Source organism: Meriones unguiculatus, assembly GCF_030254825.1.
Source record: "Meriones unguiculatus strain TT.TT164.6M chromosome X unlocalized genomic scaffold, Bangor_MerUng_6.1 ChrX_unordered_Scaffold_31, whole genome shotgun sequence".
Classification (NCBI taxonomy): Eukaryota; Metazoa; Chordata; class Mammalia; order Rodentia; family Muridae; genus Meriones; species Meriones unguiculatus.
The window spans coordinates 4,491,154-4,512,284 of NW_026843707.1; the positions used below are offsets into that span (position 1 = coordinate 4,491,154).

Sequence of the window (21,131 nt, forward strand, 5' to 3'; positions counted from 1 at the left end):
AAAGAGATCTTTTGTTTTAGGGGGAAAAAAGTTCTATCAAGGAGTAGTGGCACTTGCTTTTAATTGCAGTACCTGGGAGATGGAGGCAAGAATATTAATTAGTTCAAGGCCAACTAATCTATATAGTGACACTGCATCAATTAACTCCATCATCACCAACATAAATAGCAAACAAACAAATAAAAGCAAAACAATTAAAACTCTTGAAGACAAGACTATGGGAATAGTGTACATCATCATAAAAGATATTAAAAATAGAGAATATAAAGTCTGTGAAAGAAAGATATCTGTTCAGAAAAAGTATTCCCACTGATTCTGACATTTGAACTAGAACTAGTTCTAGACCAGACTAAGGCTGTGTTTTGTTTTCTTTGTGCAAACAAAGGTGTGGTCAATTTGAGTTCATTAAAGTGAAGATAATGATATTGTTTTATTTTATAAAGCAGGCTCCTCTTTGAAAATTTTTAAGATAGGACCCCATGTATGTCTATGCTTTTTTGTCTATTATCAGAAAATCATTGACCATAAAATACTATTTTGGATAGCGAAACTGCTTAATACTTTTATTCCACTAAAATGAATCCAAATGATTAATGATATTATCAATTAAATAATTTCATTTACATTAAAAACACACATTTATCTGAATGCACTTGATAAATAGGAAGACTTTATCCATGTAAACATGCAACTGATACATGTGTAAAATCATCTTATTTTGGTCATAGTATCAAGTAGATGAAAACAAAAACCTAAATCTCATTATTATTTATAATTATTATTATAAAATAATATATATATTATTTTATATTTATATTATCAAAGATGTCATCTGACTGACAGATTTTAAAGAGTAATGACATATGATAGTATGAATTATCAAAAAAGGTATAAATGTATGCTGTGGGCCAATTGTATCTTTTCTTCTCTCTTTATTGTCTTGTGGTCTGGTGACATTTCAATGTATATTCAGCAGTGCTATTTTTGGAGTAACTAGAGGACAGGCTGCTATGCCCTTCACAGTTGTTTGTCTTTAATTTCTCTCAGGTAATATGTAACCCTGAGAATAAAGATGACTACTATAGGTCATTTAAACTTACTGAGAAGCATTATTTCTGTAGTGGTTATTATTATTAAAACTACTGCTTTGGTTGCTGCCTCTAGATTAGCATATTTCCTTTCTTCATTTCTTTATAATATGTCCCAAGAAAGAATTATGTAAACAGGATTTTTTTTTATTTTGCATAGACATAAACAAAATTATTGGCTCAAAAACATACTCCAAAAATATCATATGACTACTATTTCCATAAAAAATTCTGTACCTTAATACATAGTTATTTTTTATTAATCTTAAAAATACTTACTATAAATATTACAGTTGTATGAAAAACATTTTGTTACAAAATATTATCAAATTCTTCTAATACAGCAAAATGAAAATATATCTGAATACTTGCCACTAGGAATACATACCACACAATGACTTAGTTGTGACTGGACTACTTCCTGTTCAACACTCTTTATTTCCAGTGCAGGCAAGTGCATCTTTACTTCATCTAAAATCATCTTACTTGCTTCTAAACGCTGTTCAAAATTGGCTGGTTTTTGGAATATACGAAATTTCATGGAGACATCTTGCAATTTTTTCTATAACCAAAATGTAAGAAAATATCAATTACTTTTAACAGATGAACCAGTCATAATTTTGTTAATTTTTGTTTTTCTGAATAAAAAATAAAAGTAAATAAATGGAAAATTGTTTGTCATTTTCTAACACACACACACACAAAAACATGTAGTTGGGAAAATTTAGTATTTTATAAATATGATACTAAGAAGTCATATGTTAACTTATCTTTAAACTATATATAGGTTCTTTTTAAATCATTTATTGATAGACATCATAGTATAGTTTTCAATTTGATGATAGCAAAGTTGTCCAGTATATAATACAAACTTCATGGCTGATAAAATAAATATACCTGTGCAATATCAATTTGTGAAAGAACTCTTTGGGCGGCATCCTTTCCCTCGATATGTTTCATCATTTCCTCTAAACTGATGGCATGACTTGTCAAATCTGATTGTATTTTCTGTTGGAAAGACAACACTATTAGCCAATATGATCTTCAAGATATTGCAAAACAAGATTCTTATTCCAAGACCGTGTAATTTAGAAGTATTCCTAAATTATCATGAATAGCACCTACTCCTCAAAATTGACAAGAATGTTTTAAATCATCCTAAAATTATCAAAATATAAATCATTTCTCAATAAAAAATTAATAATTTTCAATAGAGAATTTGTTTGGATGTAGTATGTATACCTGGTTATATCTTATTTTGAAGGTTCATTCTAATCTGGCCAAATATAAAAATGTCAAAATATATAAGTAATCTAGCCATGACAGAGGTGAAAAAAATATAAGGAGATTTCTACTGGGATACCATATTCCTTAATAGAATGTTTGTCACTCATTCTTTGGAATATGGTAGTTAAACTTCATGAAGACTAGTGATTTAGATTAAGCTAGTTGGGTTAGCTATTTTTCTCATTACTGTAACCAAATGTATGGTGGAAAACATTTGAGGCAGGAGAGCCTTCCTTATTTAAAATAATAGATTTAGCAAAAAACATTCTATTATTGTTGGAGAGGTCAAGGCAGCTGAAATAACTTAACACAAAAACTTGGGTTATCATTTGATTATTCATAGAGTACAGACCAGGAGACTTTACAGATTTTAGACTAGCAGAGAGGATACCCAAATATCCAAATGGTTACACTTATTGTTATGTTTCTGCCTGCGAGGTAACAAATGGTGCCACAAAATATAAAAAGAGTGTCACAAGCTATCAGAAAAGAATTCAGACAGAGACATGTAAAAGATGTCAGAAATAAACAAAAACATAAGCTAAGAATCTTTACTATCATTAATTTCTGAGACAATCAGTTCCTACACCTACAGCTGGATTGTTTGCTTGTTTGCTTTTATTTATTTATTCATTCATTCATTCATTATTTTGATTTATTCACTTTGTAGCCCCATCTCTCTTCTCATCCTATTCAGATCTACCTCCCATTTCTCACCCTATTCTTTTTCCCTAGTCTACTCCTAGGGGAGAACCTACTCACCTTCTGACTGAATCTAACCTATAAGGTGTCATCAAGGTTGGCTGCATCATCTTCCTTCATGGCCTGCCATGTCTGCACCCCAAAGAAGGACGTGATCAAAGAGCCAGCCATTGAGTTCATGCCAGAGACAACCCCTGCTTCCCTTACTAGGGAACCCACTTTCAAACTAAGAAGCCAGTGGGATTTCCTCTGAATAGGGCTTTAAGGTCCTCTCCATGCATTGTTTTGGTTGGAGTATCAGTAGCTGAAAGTTCCCCACTCTGGCCAGGATTTTGGGCTATGTTAATGTCCTTGTAGAGCTCCTGCTAATTCCAGGTCTTTCAATCTTCTTCTTCTTCTATAAGGTTTTCTGCATTCTGCCCAAAATTTAACTATGAGTCCAAGTATTTCCTTCAATACCCTGGTGGGTAGAGTCTTTCAGCGGTCTCTTTTCTAAGGCTCCTGTCCTGTTCTCTGTCTTCTCATACTTCTGATGTATATCCTGTTTGCCCTTCTGAATCAAGATTTCGTGTCTGTCCTAGTCTCTTCCATATTGTTTAGACTTTTTAGGACTATGGGTTTTAGTATGTTTATCTTATATTATAAGGCTAATATACACTTGTAAGACAGTATATACCATATGTGTCTTATACTTCTGGGTTAGTTTCCTCAAGATGATCTCTTCTAGTTTCCACCATTTGCCTGCAAATTTCATGATTTCCTTGTTTTTAATTGCTGAGTAATATTTCATCATGTAAATATACTACATATTCTTTATCCATTCCTCCACTGAGGGATAGCTGGGTGGTTTCCAGATTCTGGCTATTACATAAAAAGCTGCTCTGAACACAGTTGAGCAAATGTCCTTATTGAATGGTGGGGCATGTTTTGAGCATATGCCCAGGAGTTATTAATCTGGATCTTGAGGTAACATTATTCCCAATTTTCTGAGAATGCATCAGATTAATTTCCAAAGTGGTTGCATAAGGTTACATCCCACCAGAAATGGAGGAGGGTTTCCTGGAAAAAGTCAAAGTATCACTAATATCAGATGATATCATATGATACATGAGTGACCACAAAAAATTCTACCAAGAACTCCTTCACCTAATAAATACCTTCAGCAAAGAGGTTGGATAAAAAGTTAACTCAAAAAAATCTAAAGCCCTTTTGTATACAAAAGACAAATGGTCTGAGAAAGAAATTAAGGAAAATACACCCTTCACAATCACCACAAATAACATAAAGTGCCTTGGTGTGACTGTAACCAATCAAGTGAAAGAATTGTATGAAAAAAAAAATTAAGTCTCTAAAGGAAGACAGTGAAGAAGTTATCAGAAAATGGAAAGAACTCCCATGCTCATGGATCGGTAGGATTAATATGGTGAAAATGGCCATTCTGCCAAAAGCAATCTATAGATTCAATGCAATTCCCATCAAAATACAATTCTTTACAGACCTTGAAAGAACAATTCTCAATTTCATATGGAAAAGCAAAACAAAAATAAATACATAAATAAACAACAGAATAGCTAAAATAATCCTGTACAATAAAAGACCTTATGGAGGTATACCTATCCCTTATATAAAGCTGTACTATAGAGCAACAGTAATAAAATTGGCCTGGCACTGGCATAGAAACAAACTAAGATCAACAGAGTACAATCAAAGACCCAGAAATAAACCCACACATCCATAGAAACATAATTTCTGACAAAGGATACAAAACTATACAATGGAAAAATGATAGAATCTTTAGCAAATGGTCTGGGTTTAACTGGATGTCAACATGTAGAAAAATTCAGATAGAGCCATATTTATCACAAGGCACAAAACTAAAGTCCAAGTGGATCAAAGACCTCAACCTGAAAGCAAACATACTAAATCTGTTAGAAGAAAAAGTGGGGAAAAGCTTTAAACTCATTGACACAGGAGACAACTTCTTTAACAGAACACCAACAGCACAGGCTCTAAGATCAACAATCAATAAATGAGACCTCAAGAAACTGGAAATCATGAAATTTGCAGGTAAATGGTGGGATCTTGAAAGGATCATCCTGAGTGAATTGTCCCAGAAGCAAAAAGACACACATGGTATATACTCACTCATATAGACATACAACATAGGACAAACCCACTAAAACCTGTGCATCTAAAGAAACTAAGCAAGACAGAGGACCCTAACTAAAATGTCCAATCCCCATCTGGAAAGGCAAAGAGGATGGACATCAGAAGAAGAAGAAAACAGGAAACAACCTAGGAACCTACCAAGGAGGGCCTCTGAAAGCCTCTGTCCTTCAGACTATCAAAGCAGATGCTGAGCCGGATGGGCAACTGTTGGGCAGGTGAACGGAATTTTAGGTAAGAACTGGGAAATAGTAAGAGCTGGAGAGGACAGGGTCTCCACAAGGAGAGCAACAGAACAAGAAAATTTGAACACAGGGAACTTCCCAGAGACTCATACTCCAACCAAGGACTATTCATGGAGATAACCCAGAACCCCTGCACAGATGTAGCCCATGGCAGTTCAGAGTCCAATTGGGTTACATAGTAATGTGAAGAGGGACTGCCTCTGACATAATCTGATTGGCCTGCTCTTTGATCACCTCCCTCTGGGGGTGAGCAGCCTTACCAGGTCATAGTATAGAACATTACAGCCACTTTTGATGTGAACTGACAGACTAAGATCAGAAAGGAGAGGAGAACCTCACTTATTAGTGGACTTGGGGAGTGGCATGCAAGCAGAGGGAGGAGGGAGGGTGGCATTGGAGGGGAGGAGGGAGGGGCTTATGGGGGGATGCAGAATGAATAAAGTGTAATTGATGAAAAATTAAAAAAAAAAGAAACTGAAAAGCTTCTGTAAAGCAAAGGACACTGTCATCAGAACAAAATGACAGTCTACAGACTGGGAATGGATTTTAACAACCCTATATATAAGAGAGGGCTAACATCCAGAATATATAAAAACTGAAGAAGTTAAAAAGCAACAAATCAAGTAATCCAATTAAATAATGGGTACAGAGCTAAAGAGAGAATTCTCAATAGAAGAATTACAAATGGAAGAGAAACAGTTAAAGAAATTTTGAATGTCCTTAGTCATCAGGGAAATGCAAATCAAAACAACACTGAGATTCCACATCACACCTTTCAGAAAGGCTATATTAAAAAAGCTCGGGTCTGCCTGATGGCTAATGAGGATGAGCATTTCTTTAATTGTTTTTCTGCCATTCGATATTCCTCTGTCGAGAATTCTCTGTTTAGCTCTGTTCCCCATTTTTTAATTGGATTACTTGGATTGCTGCTTTTCAGCTTCTTTAGTTCTTTGTATATACTGGATATTACCTGAGATATCACCTTACACCCATCAGAATGGCCAAGATGAAAAACTCAAGCGATAACACATGCTGGAGAGGTTGTGGAGAAAGGGGAACCCTCCTCCACTGCTGGTGGGAATGTAAACTAGTACAACCACTCTGGAAAGCTATCTGGCGCTTTCTAAGACAAATAAGAATAGTGCTTCCTCCAGACCCAGCTATACCACTGCTAGGTATATACCCAAAGTTTGTTCAAGTACACAAAAAGGACACTTGCTCAACCATGTTTATAGCAGCTCTATTTGTAATAGCCAGAACCTGGAAACAACCACCCAGATGTCCATCAACGGTGGAATGGGTACAGAAATTGTGGTATTTTTATACAATGGAATACTACTCAGCAATCAAAAAGGAGGAAATCATGAAATTTGCAGGCAAATGGTGGGATCTAGAAAAGATCATTCTGAGTGAAATATCCCAGAAGGAGAAAGACAAACATGGGATATACTCACTTATATAGACCTATAAGATAAGATAAACATAATGAAATCTATACACCTAAAAAAGATAATCAATTGAGCGGACATGGGGTAAGATGATCAATCCTCGTTTAGAAAGACAGATGGGATGTGCATTGAATGTATGACAGGAGTCTACTGAGCGCATCTGAAAGACTCTAACTAGCAGTGTTTTCAAAGCAAAGACTCATGACCAAACATTTGGCAGAGTACAGGGAATCATAAGAAAGAAGGGGAGTTAGTGTGATGGGGAAAGGATAGGAGCTCCACAAGGACCAAATATATCTGGGCACAGGGTCTTTTCTGAGACTGACATTCAACCAAGGACCATGTATGGATATAACCTAGAACCTCCACTCAGATGTAGCCGTGGTAGCTCAGTAACCAATTGGTTTCCCAAAGTGAGGGGAACAGGGACTATTTCTAACAGGAACTCAATGACTGGCTCTTTGGTCTCCCCACCCCCAAAGGGAGGAGCAGTCCTGTTAGGCCACAGAGGAGGGCTTTGCAGCCAGTCCTGAAGATACCTGATAAAACAGGATCAGATGAATGGGGAGGAGGTCACCCCTATCAGTGGACTTGGAAAGGGGCACGGTGGAGATGAGGGAGGGAGGGAGGGACTGGGAGGGAATGAGGGATCAGGACATGGCTGGGATACAGAGTTAATAAAATGTAACTGATAAAAAAAATAAATTAAAAAAATAAAAATAAAAAGCTCGGGTCTGGAGAGATGGCTCAGTGGTTAAGAGCATTGTTTGCTCTTCCAAATGACCCAAGTTCAACTCCCAGCACCCACATGGTAGCCCATAACTGTCTGTAACTCAAGTTCCAGGTGGTCTGACTCCCTCATGCCAATACACATAAAATTAAATAAATAAATAAATAAATAAGCTCCAGGGAAGATGCATTCTTGAGAGGATGTGGAGAAAGAGGAACCCTACTCCATTGCTAGTGGGACTGTAACCTTTACCTACCACTTTGGAAATCAATCTGGAGAATCCTCAGAAAATGAAAAATGGTACTATCTTAAGATCCAGCTATATCACTCTTAGGCATATAGCAAAATTTGCCCCACCATTCAATAAGGACATTTGCTCAACCATGCTCATAGCAGCTCTATTGGTAATAGCCAGAATCTGGAAACAAACTAGATGTCCCTCAGTGGAAAAATGGATACAGAAAGTGTGGTACATTCACACAATGGAATACTACACAGCAATTGAAAACAAGGAAATCATGAAATTTTCAAGCAAGTGGTAGGAACTAGGAAAGATCTTTCTGAGTGAGCTAACCCAGAAGCAGAAAAACATATATGATTTATACTCACTTATAAGTGGATATTAACTATAGCAGCTAGGATAAATGTACCAAAATCTATAGCCCTAAAGAAGCTAAACAATATGGAGACGGGTTGGGAAGATACTTAATCCTCATTCAGAATGTCAAACAGGATAGAAATCAGAAGTTGGAGAGGACAAGGATCAGGACAGGAACCTTCCACAGAGGACTTCTCAAAGACTCTACCCACCATAATATTGAATGAGATACTGAGACTCCTAGCCAAACTTTGGGGAAAGTGCCAGAATCCTTCTGGAAGAAGAGGGAGATAGAAATACCTGGAGAGGACAGGGACAGGAACTCCACAAGGAGAACATCAGTGCCAAAATACTTGGGCCTAGGAGGCCCTGCAGAGACTGATACTCCAACCAAGGACCATGTCTAGAAAGGACCTAGAAGCCCTGTTCAAAGGAAAACCTTTGGCTGCTCAGTTTCCAAGTGAGTTCCTTAGTAAAGGGTGCAGGGTCTGTCTCTGACATGAACTTAGTGGCTGGCTCTGTGATCAGTTCCCCCCAGGTGGTGCAGCCTTGCCAGGCCACATAGAATGATGATGTAGCCATGTTTGATGAGACCTGATAAGCTAAGGTCAGATAGAAGGGGAGGAGGCCATAACATATCAGGAGAATAAGGAAGGGCATTGGGTGGGGTAGAAGAGGAAGGGTGGGTGGGACTTGGTGGAAATGAGGTAGGGCAATACAGTGGGGATATAAAGTGAATAAGTTAAAAGTAAATAAATATATAAATAAAATTCAATTTAAAAATGGGGTACAGAATTAAGCAGAGAATTATCAACAAAGGAATATCAAATGGGGGCATAACACTTAAATAAATGCTCAACATCCCTAGTCATCAGGGAAATGCAAATAAAATCAGTCTTGAGATTTCACCTTACGGCCATCAGAATGGCTAAGATCAAAATCCCAAGTTACAAGACATACTGGAGAGGATGTTGAGGAAGGTTAACCCTCCTTCATATTTGATGGGAATGTAAACTTGTAAAACCACTTTGGAAATTAAATTGATGCTTTCTCAGAAAATTAGGAATAATGTTACCTCATTATCCAGCTATACCACTCCTGGAAATGTACTCAAAAGATGCTAAAACATTCAAGAAGGACATTTGCTAAACCATGTTCATAGCAGTTTTATTTGTAATATCCAGAATCTGGAAAATGCCTAGATATCTCTCAACAAAAGAATGGATAAAGAAATTGTGGTACCGAATTCTCCAGTCCAATTACCTAAAATATAGCTAGACAATTGTTTAGACAGATTTGCAGCACAGGGAAAATTCTCATGTTGTATGCTAGTGACTCAAAGTCCAGCATACTTTCATTGACAGCCAAGTTGAGCGATTTGCCATGGGGTATCAATTTGCTCCTGCACAAGGTCAATCCTCTGACTGAACACCATCAAGCCTCCTTTTAGTTGAGCATTAATTCCTTTTTGTACATCTAAGGCATGAGCTACATTGGCTAAAACGTTCCGATGGTGAGTGCTCTGTCATGAACAACTCTACATTTGGCTAAGGCTGAGGATCTGGCTTGCTTCCATGTATGTGGACCTATCTGCATTGCCCACGTGGCATGCTGGGGTTGGTTACCCAGAGGCTATTTAAGCTGTGGGCTGGCTTTCCCCAGGGTCAGATGATTGTTCAAGGTTCCTGAATAAACTGCATTGAAAAAAAAAAAAAGAATGCAATTTAAAAAAACAAATTGTGGTACATCCACACAATGGAATGCCACTCAATTATTAAAGCTAAGACATCATGTAATTTTCAGGCAAATGGATGGGACTAGAAAAGATCATCCTTTTTCTTCTACCTTATCAAACTATGCTTCTTAGACCTTGCCATTTATTCTTTTTTACTACTTTTAAGAAAATTATTGTGAAACATAACTGATTTGCTTAAATAATGATTATATATGAATTTTGGTAGAATATAAATTTTACTATAAAAGTTTTTAAAAGATATGTATTATGGAATACTACTCAGCAATCATAAAGGAGGAAATCATGAAATCTGCAGGCAAATGGTGGGATCTAGAAAAGATCATTCTGAGTGAAATACCCCAGAAGGAGACAGACAAACACGTTATATACTCACTTATATAGACCTATAAGATATGATAAACATAATGAAATCTATACACCTAAAAAAGATAATCAAGAGAGCAGACATGGGGTAAGATGATCAATCCTCATTTAGAAAGACAGATGAGATGTGCATTGAACGTATGACAGGAGTCTACTGAAGGCATCTGAAAGATACTAACTAGCAGTGTTTTCAAAGCAGATACAAAGACTCATAACCAAACCTTTGGCAGAGTACAGGGAATCATACAGAAGAAGGGGAGTTAGTATGATGGGGAAAGGATAGGAGCTCCACAAGGACCAAATATATCTGGGCACAGGGTCTTTTCTGAGACTGACATTCAACCAAGGACCATGTATGGATATAACCTAGAACCTCTGCTCGGATGTAGCCGTGGTAGCTCAGTAACCAATTTGTTTCCCATAGTAAGGGGAACAAGGACTATTTCTAACAGGAACTCAATGGCTGGCTCTTTGACCTCCCCACCCCCCAAGGGAGGAGCAGTCCTGTTAGGCCACAGAGGAGGACTTTGCAGCAAGTCCTGAAGATACCTGATAAAACAGGATCAGATGAATGGGGAGTAGGTCCCCCCTATCAGTGGACTTGGAAAGGGGCAGGGTGGAGATGAGGGAGGGAGGGTGGGATTGGGATGGAATGAGGGAGTGGAATACAGCTGGGATACAGAGTTAATAAAATGTAACTGATAGGAAAAATAAAATTAAAAAAAAAGATATGTATTGCATGACCTTTTTGAGACTATGGTCAAGATATTAAAGAAAAAAAAACATTAGGGATGGAAGAGTAAATGTGAATGAGAATAATCCCATGTTTTGTATCAAATTTATAAGTTCTAAAATTTTGAAGATTATGAAACTTGAGCTTTTTCTTCTACTAATTACCAATTACATGTTTGATAAATTCAACAACAAATCTCATGAATTTTTTCTTGGCTAAATATGAAAATTTTAACAATCCAACAGAAACAATAAAGGACATAACAAATTTATCAAATATAACTCCCTATATTATAGGTCTATATGAGTGAGTATATACTGTGTGTTTCTTTCTGCTTCTGGGATAGCTCACTCAGGATGATCTTTTCCAGATCCCACCATTTACCTGCAAATTTCATGATTTTCTTGTTTTTTATTACTAAGTAATATTCCTAAGGAAACTAATCAAGAGGGAAGACTCTTGCTAAAATGCTCAATTCCTATCCAGAAGGGGAAAGAGGACGGACATCAGAAGGAGAAAAGAGGGAACAAGTCAGGAGCCTGACACAGAGGACCTCTGAAAGGCTCTGCCCTGCAGACTATCAAAGCAGATGCTGAGACTTATGGGCAACCTTTGGACAGAGTGCAGGGAATCTTATGAAAGAAGTGGGAAACAGTAAGATCTGGAGAGGACAGGAACAGGAACTCCACAAGGAGAGCAACAGAACCAAAAAATCTGAGCACAGGGGTCTTTCCTGAGACTGATACTCCAACCAAGGACTATGCATGGAGATAACCTAAGACCCCTGCACAGATGTAGCCCATGGCAATTCAGTATCCAAGTGGGTTCCATTGTAATAGGAACAGGGACTGTCTCTAACATGAACATATTGTCCTGCTCTTTAATTACATCCCCCTGAGGGGGATGCAGCATTACCAGGCCACAGAAGAAGACAATGCAGCCATTCCTGATGAGACCTAATTGACTAAGATCAGAGGGAAGGAAAAGAAGACTTCCCTTATCAGTGTACTTGGGGAGTGGCATGAATGCAGAGGGTGGAGGAGGGGAGGAATTAGGATGGGAGGTGGGAGGGAATAGCAGGGAGGATGCAAAGTGAATAAAGTGTAATTAATAAAAAAATTAAAAAAATACATAACAACCATTTATCATCTCTTGGCGCTTCAAAATTCAGTAGTTTTTTTTAAGCAAATTCAAATATATTAAACAAATTCTATCTATATGTTTGGTGACTTTAGTGGGAAGTGACTACCACAGTCTCAAGTATTTAAATACTTTGAGCCTCATTTTGTGGCACTCTTTTGGAAGATTTATGTGATATAGCATTGCTGGAGGAAATTTGTCACTTAAGGTACTCATAACGATTAAAAAGACATTTTTTCTTTCAGATGTTTTTCTCTATGCTTTGAGCATTTGGTTTAAGAAATGAATTTTTAAGCTCCCTATCACTGCAACTAGGCCTTCTGCCTGCTGATATGTTTTGTGTGTTTGTTTGCTTGCTTGCTTGTTTTGATTTTAGTTTGTTTCTTTGTTTTTGTTTTTGTTTTTGTTTTTTTGTTTTTGTTTTTCTGAGACAGGGTTTCTCTGTACAGCCTTGGCTGTCCTAGACTCACTTTGTAGATGTGGCTGGCCTTGAACTCACAGAGACCTTCCTGCCTCCACCTCCCCAAATGCTGGGATTAACGGTGTGTACCACCACCACCTAGCTCTGAGGAGATGTTTTACTCAACACTATGGACCGAATCTGCTTCCGCAAGACAAAAACAAACAAACAGCTTTCCCTTATAAGTTGTTGTGGTTATGGTATTTTATCATGACAACAGAAAAGTAAAATCCAAATTATCTGAAAAATCCAAATTTTTAAGTATGTACTAGAAAAACTGTACCTCACATGCTTTCTGAGAAAACTTATGATTGTAAAGAATCGATGATCTGATTCTAATCTGTATCTTCTGTACCTCAGTGCTACTCAATATATCAAAATAAAAATAAGTCATTTAAAATCAACAAATCATCAATTGTATATAGTAATGTTCAGGGAAACTGTGTAGTGTTACCTTTGTTTCTACTTTACTGGGAAAGAATGACTCAAATCTCTGCATTTCCCTTCAACATTTATTTTTTATGAAAATAGTCTTTTTCCCTTCTATTCATGTAGATATATAAAACAAAATATATGGAAAAGAAATCTATTAGAATTTTTACTTTAAAACACCTTGAAACTGGTGATAATCTCAGAAAAAGATTACTATTTCCATTTAGAAAATGTACATTGTCAATTCATACTGGCATCAGTAAGTTAACACTTGCCCCTGGTATGCTGTTTATACATGTTATTATTTCAAAGACTAAAATTAATTGAAGAAATGCAGGATTTTGAAATACATTTATAGCAGAAAGAATTGTAAACACCTAACTAATTAAATAGCGTTTCCCATAAAATGGTTTAAAGATTCTTCTAGATATTTGGCATATTCACATATGTTGAGTTAAAATTAGTAAACATAATACCGCTAAATTCATTTGGAAACAGCCACAGATACATTCTACATCTGTAAACTATATATAGTTATTCTCAGCTATTTTTACTGTCATCTCTCATTTCTTTTTTTATTTATTATTGTTTGCAATTTATACACTTTGTATCTCCCAGGCCACATTGTATCTCCTCTACTCTACTGATAGGAGAGGTCCCTCTCCCCTTCTATCTGACCCTAGCCTATCACTTCTCATCAGGACTGGCTACATTGTCTTCCTTCTCTGGCCTCATAAGGCTGCACCCTGCAGGGTGAGGTGATCAGAAAACATGTCGCTGAATTCATGCCAGAGAGAGTCCCTGCTCCTGTACCCAACTTGAAAACTGAGCAGCCTATGGGCTATTTCTGAGCAGGGGTTCTAGCTTATCTCCATGCATAGCCATTGTTTGGAATATCAGTCTCCACAAAGACCCTTGAGCCAAGGTTTTTTGGTTCTGTTGGTCTCCTTATGGAGTTCCTGACCCTCCAGATTTTTCTATCTCATTCCTTATAGGAGTAATTTAAGAATAAATTGTATAATAGCTAACAATGAGTGACTGGTCACTCCGAGGTTTTTTTGGCTAAAACCTGTAGATAGTGACAAATAGGAATCTTCATAGAGATTACTGAGAAGTGAAATATGTAAAACCAAAAATAACCACTGTGAAACACCTAGTTTTCATCAGCAATAAACTATCCAAATCTCTTCTCTATTTATATTACATCTAAGTTTCTGAACTGTCTGATGACTTAAGAGTACTGGGCTGCAGTTGGTGGATTTGAATTATTTTTATTATCTGGTCTGATATCTAAATATAATTCTCAGTTCTTCCATATGTTACTATAGATTTAAAAATAAATTATTATGTTTGTGTTCCATGATTTTTTTATAATATAATTTGATTATTTTCTTTGTATAATTGCTTCAAAGTAATACAAGGGATTTGACATTTTAAATCATAGTATATTAGTCAGTATTTCTCAGGTTTTATTATTTCTCAGGTTTAACATACATTTCCATATGTAAATAAGATGTGTGTTTTATTTTATTTGACTCAATATATAATATGTACAGAACTGGGCAATTGAAACATTTCAAATGGTAATTTGTTTAAGTATTAGCATTCAAAATAACATATCATATAGGACAACTTTTGCTCTCTTAAATTTTTTTACCATGTAAATAGTTAAAAATTGATTATTGTAAACACATGCCACTAAATAATAGGAGACATATTCTTAATTACATCTACAACTAAAGTAGATGCACAAGCTACTCTTTTCTTATCATGCTAGGCATTTGATAAATGGAAGTAATAATTAATGGGGTGACTTCTGAATGTAAATTTGGAAAAATTTATCCACATACATTTTATGTGCAATAAGATATAACTGTTGGTAATTCATCACATGACATATATTCCCATGCAATTAGAAAAGCTTTAGATGCAAGGTTCTCAATGTAAACTGAATAAAAAGGGGAAAAAATGAATGAAAAACACTGTGTTTAGAAATTCCATTTAGCAGTAAAACTAGCTGTGTACCACATGGTGGAGGCAGACACTCACAGATCTCCAGGATCAGCATCTCTCAAAAAATCTTTGTATGCATATATTTTTTTTTTCTGTTTCTCATTGATGAACTACAACAAGAACGTGATTTCTGACAGGGAACACAATGCCTAATAATCTTTAAATTGGCACTGAAGTATGAACTACAGTTAAAAAAGATATTTATTTTTCTGCCTGATATCAAAAAATTTTCAAATCCATTCCCACCACAAACACAAACCTATGAAAATATAATTTTGCTGACGTTCTAAGTGACCCCGTCTCTAAAACACGGTACTTAAACTCTTTTAATATAATTTTATTTATATTTAAATTTGTTTATTTTTATTTCATGTATTACAACCCCTACCCCAGTATTCTCTCTACCTTCTTCTCTCAGTCCCTCCACCTTCTTTGTTTTTCACATCCACGGCTCATTCATTTTCCTTTAGGAAAGAGGAGGCCTCCCAGGGATTTAAGATTAACTAAGGCATAACAAGATGCAAAAGGGCTAGACACAATCCCTCAGATCAAGGCTAAACAAGACAAAGCAGCAGGGGGGAAATGTTCCCAAAAGCAGGCAAAAGAGACAGAGACACCCCCACTCCCACTGTTAGGTGTATCATAAGGAAAAAGACCTATACAGTTTAAATTCTTATTTCATAAACAGATCTACGCTTCAACTCTCTCTTCAACAGGAGCTTCAGTTGGGCCTTTTGGAAATATAATCTTCCAATTAATTTTAGGGCTTGATGACTTTGTGACAGAAAACAATGTATTTATAGTTATTGTAAAAAAAATTCAAATTAAATAACGTTTAACAATTTTTAGGTGTTTTGTATTCTTTATTGTTACATATTCTCATATATCTAACAGATTACTCTCAGTTTCAAGAAATCTTCAAAAGTTAAGTGGAACAAAACACATGAAAAATTTATTTAAACTTGTTTGGATTCTAATGCTTTTCTTAAAATACATTTTTGTATATTAATTTAACTGAAATGTTATATAGCTACTTTTCAAATGATATGTATAGGTATGTATGTATGTATATGTGTGTGTATGTCACATATATGAGTGTGTGTGAGTACGTATATATGATTTTAAAAGTAGCTATTTGACACACATAGCATATTTCTCATTTAAAATTTTAAATAATAATATGCATGTGACTATACATACATTTACATGTTAATATTTAACTTACCATATAAAATATACTAGGATATGCAATTTACTCATTTAACTCCAATTAATATATGATTCATTTCTACCTTAATTATCATTTTCCAGGAAATGAAATTAGAAACATATGGTAATTTGCATTGACAGCATGGCAATATGTGAGTTTGTGCACATGTACACAACCAGTATGATCAAAAGTAACAAGGTGAATATTTATTTACATCTGTATTGTTAGGTACTTATAGCATATTAATATGAAGTATGAAGCATATTTTAGAATTCATTCCCTTTATAACAACAATGAGTTGGTGACAAATGGTTAAGAATACTGTTTTATTTTTGTGCCATATAAGTACTATGGTTTTCCTCAAGGTGGAGGACAGTTTTGAAACATTTATGAATAATGAAGGTCAGTTCTCCTGGGTTTCATTGTCTCTATTTGTAATCAGTCCACTGTATAATTTAGAAAATAATTTGGGCATTATAACATGGACTTCTTTAAGCTCTCACTTCCAAACAGTAAAATGAAAAAAAAAAAAAAAAAAAAAAAAAAAAAGGAAGCCTCTTCACAATTAATTATATAGTACCTAACTATGAAAGCCAGCAGCATCTCTATGGGGTAAAAACATTAAAAATATTAAAAAATTAAAACGAATATTCATTCCTAGTTTGCTCTACTTGCCTGGGCTTCCTGGGGCATTTGAGCTGCGTCCACCTTGTGAGCAATATAAGCTGCCAACTGCTTGTCAGTGCATTCAAGGGAGTCCTGAATTAAGTTCAAGGATTTTTCAATCTCCTGGGCAGACTGGATACTCTGTTCAAGCAACGTTTGTTTCCTCACAGCCTAAATAGAAGAAGAAAGTAGAATGAATTACTTAAATATTTGCTGTTAGAACATTTCCTACATTTCTGTTCCACAGTCAGTAAAGAATCTAGACTCTTCCACAATCACCTTTTTGTAAGAGAGATTGCGCAGTTTTGGGGCACTCATTCAGCTCAACTTATATAAATAAAATGAAAAGAAAAGAAAAAAAGAAAACAGCACTTAGGAAATAGGATCAGAGGTGTCCACAGAAACAAAAGTCACAGTATCATGCACATCAAAGGAAGAAGCTAGAATAAAACATTAACAAAATCATCTCAGTTGTTGCAATCTGTCATTCTCGGGCTGAATGTTCCTTCTGATCTCATTATATAGTTCAAGAGATTTGGTTTACTTAGAATAGGGTCACCGTCATCACAATCCAATTCAAGACAGATAATCCACTTCCACCACTGAGACACACATACAATCTGTTCAGAATCGGCTCCTTTCTAAAAGAGAAATTTAGATAACCATCTGTTTAAGGGTTTAATTTGAATACAATTTTTATTACAGTTTCCCCTTCCTACATTTCTTTACAATTTGTATTATGGAAACTGTAAAAATAAATTTGTACCGAAGCTAAACAACAAGAGACCCTAGCGAAGAGGATTAATCCTTATTCAGAAAGGCAAACACGATAGACATTGGAAGTAGAAGACAGGAAACAGGACAGGAGCCTTACACAGATGGCCTCTGAAAGACTCTACCTGTCAGGATATTGAAGCAGATCCTGAGACTCATAGCCAAGCTTTGGGCAGAATGTAGGGAACCTTATAGAATAACTCCTTTAACGTTTATTTTGAAAGTAAGAGAATAGATAGGGTGGAACATTATATAAAACCTTTAATCTATTTCTATTAAAATATTCTCTCTATGATTGATGACTGAGACCTTGACCTCTACTTTAATTAAAATAATTCCATTTATTTCAGTCAAAACATCAATCAAGTTGCTTCCCATAAAGTTTCAGATAACAGTTATCATAATTATAAGCAGAGCCTTCTCCTTCTGTAGGGAAGTCTTTAGCCTACACTGAGTTTCTCCAGACAAAGGGGTCTCTAACTAATGACACAATGTCGCATTGTGATAAGTAGATACAGAAGTGTTCCAGGCACAGTAGGAATTAATTATCTTATCAGACATTGTTTAAATGTGGCCCTTTTTTCTGACTGAATTCAAACCCAGCATACTTCAAATGTTATTATAATTGAAAAGGATGGAATGCAGCTGGTTTCTAAATTATATCACTGTACTAAAATTTACACTTCTAAATCTAACTTTGTTTTCCTTTCTTGAAATTATACAGCTGCATGAGATAGTATAGCCTAAAAGATGATGACAAATGATCTGAGGTGGGTTGTTTCTTAGCCTAACTTCCTTGACAGCCAGTATAAGAGTGATTATAAGGATTTCTTGATTATCTTAGGCAGTGAAATACTTGATGTAAATCCAGGCTTTGAACCAGTCATGGCATAAGCTGGTTTCTATTTCTAAACATCTTATTACACAGACCCCAATAGGATATCAGTACTCTTTGCAACAATTGACCTGTTATTACACTGAATGGAGTTAGTTGGAATTCCTAAGCCATAATCCTTATTTGTTTTGGTCTGAAAACAATGCCCATCTGTTGTTTTAAAATGTTATTTCCTAACTTTGCCTAATCCACACAGCAATAACAAGAATCTTACAGATCAACAGAAATAACAATTAGGTGATTTAGAAAGACTATGTGAGGATAAAAACAAAATTCTAAACAAAAAGGGGGAACTGTAGAGAGCTGCGGAATGCTATGCCTTAAAGATGGAGCTGGTTTCCGCCTTCCACCTTCCCGATGGTGAGTGCTCTCTGTCACGAACAACTCCACATTTGGCTAAGGCCGAGGATCTGGCTTGCTTCCATGTATGTGGACCTATCTGCATTGCCCCCGTGGCACGCCTGGGTTGGCTACCCAGAGGCTATTTAAGCTGTGGGCTGGCTTTCCCCGGGGTCCGAGGATTGTTCAATGTTCCTGAATAAACTGCATTGAAAAAAAAAAAAAAATTCTAAGAAATTATGTCAGGAAATGAAGAAACTTAGTCCTTGTTTTTCTTTTTGCAAATGAAAGTACAAAAAAGATATGTTGAATTTATTTTTAAGAAAACAATATTTTAAACATATTATTTAAAAGTGTACTCGAGGCTAAGGGAGGGAGGGGAATATGGGGAGAAGAGGAGAGTAGGGTGAGACTGGGAGGAGATGAAGGAGAAGCTACAGCCTGGAAACAAAGAGAATAAATTTTAAAAATAATAACAACATTTGTAAAAAGTGTTCTCCAATATAAATGCTTTCAAACTAAAAAAAATAATGCTTTGTTTGTGCTAGAAAGATAATTGAACTGATTATTACTCAGATTCTCATGTAGTTAGTTCCCTTTTATGTAACAGTATGATAAAACACTTAAGAAACTCCTTTGGACTAAATGGGTAGGAAGAAAATCATTGGGTAGAAAGTTGGTGTGGGTAGTGGCATGACATGGATATTACTAAATAAGTTAGAGAAACAAATGGATTGTAAATATGATCAAGACAATTTTGTATAAACTTTTCGAAGAATAAAATAAATTATTTTTATAAAAGAAAGCCAAGAACAATAAATTCATTGTGTGAATCACTAAGAATTGGAATGAAAATGTATTTGAAACAAGAAATATAAATATAAGAAAATATATTTCAAAAGAAAAACCAAGTCCAATAATATTTTATAGAACATTACTTTTAAAGAAATGGTGTATTGAATTTATCATGCTCAACATAAAATATGCAATATTTATCTTTGATAGAGGATAAAAGCTCATGACTGAAAATTAATTTTGAAAATGAACATATTCATCATTAAAACAGTATATTCTGTGAAAATTATAATCTACATTTGCTAATACTAAATATTCTAGTTATTCTTAAGTATTAAGTTATACATTTTGTCCCCTTCTATGTAGGAAGACTGTAATCAAATTATGACCAGATCATTTATTATTAGGAGATATGATATTTTCAAACATCCCTTAAAAAGCAGAAAAACAAATCTAAATGGTATGTGCTACATAATATGAAAACAATGCTTTTTTTATAATTATTATTTTTATATTAATGTCAGGTTATTACTTTGAATCCCAGCTGTAGCCCCCTCCCTCATTCTATCTTAATCCCATCCTCCCTCCTTCATCTCCTCCCTGCCCCTTTCCAAATCCACTGATAGGGGAGGTCCTCCTCCCTTTCCATATGACCCTAGCTTATCAGGTATCTTCATGACTGGCTGCAATGTCCTCCTCTGTGACCTACCAGGGCTGCTCCTCCCTCAGAGGTTAGGGGGAGTCAAAGAACTAGCCATTGATTTCATGTCATCAAAGGAGATGCTGAGACTCATAACCAAATCTTTGGCAGAGTGTAGGGAATTATAGGAAAGAAGGGATAGTTAGTATGACCTGGAGAGGATAGGAGCTCCACAAGGACCAAATATGTCAGGGCACATGAGGTCTTTTATGATGTTTCTCCAACCAAGGACTATGTATGGATATAACCTAGAACCTCTGCTCGGATGTAGCCCATGGTAGCTCGGTATCCAAGCGGATTCTCTAGTAAGAGAAACAAGGATTATTTCTGACATGAAAACAATTCTTCTTTAAAACTTCCTTTAAAACTTTCTTTGACCTCCTGCCCCTCTCCCTGAGGAAGGAGCAGCCTTATCAGCCCACAGAGGAAGACAATGCAGCCATTCCTGAAGATACCTGATAAGCTAGGGTCAGATGGAAAGGGAGGACCTCCCCTAGCAGTGGACTTAGAGAGGAGCAGGGAGGAGATGAGGGAAGGAGGGTGGGATTAGGATGGAATGACTGAGGGGGCTACAGCTGGGATACAAAGCAA

General features: G+C 35.8%; 1 protein-coding gene across 7 annotated transcripts in view; it reads right to left on the minus strand.

Moving 5' to 3' along the window:
- The window catches only part of Dmd (dystrophin), a 2,365,055-nt gene that overhangs the window by 1,469,479 nt on the left and 874,445 nt on the right, over positions 1 to 21,131 (minus strand). For all 7 annotated transcript variants that reach the window (XM_060376797.1, XM_060376795.1, XM_060376794.1 and 4 more), the window contains exons 30-32: positions 17,047 to 17,208; positions 1,986 to 2,096; positions 1,477 to 1,650 (exon numbers count right to left, since the gene is read on the minus strand). In XM_060376797.1, coding sequence (XP_060232780.1) covers positions 1,477 to 1,650; positions 1,986 to 2,096; positions 17,047 to 17,208 — 447 coding nt within the window. The remainder of the gene's footprint in view (positions 1 to 1,476; positions 1,651 to 1,985; positions 2,097 to 17,046; positions 17,209 to 21,131) is intronic.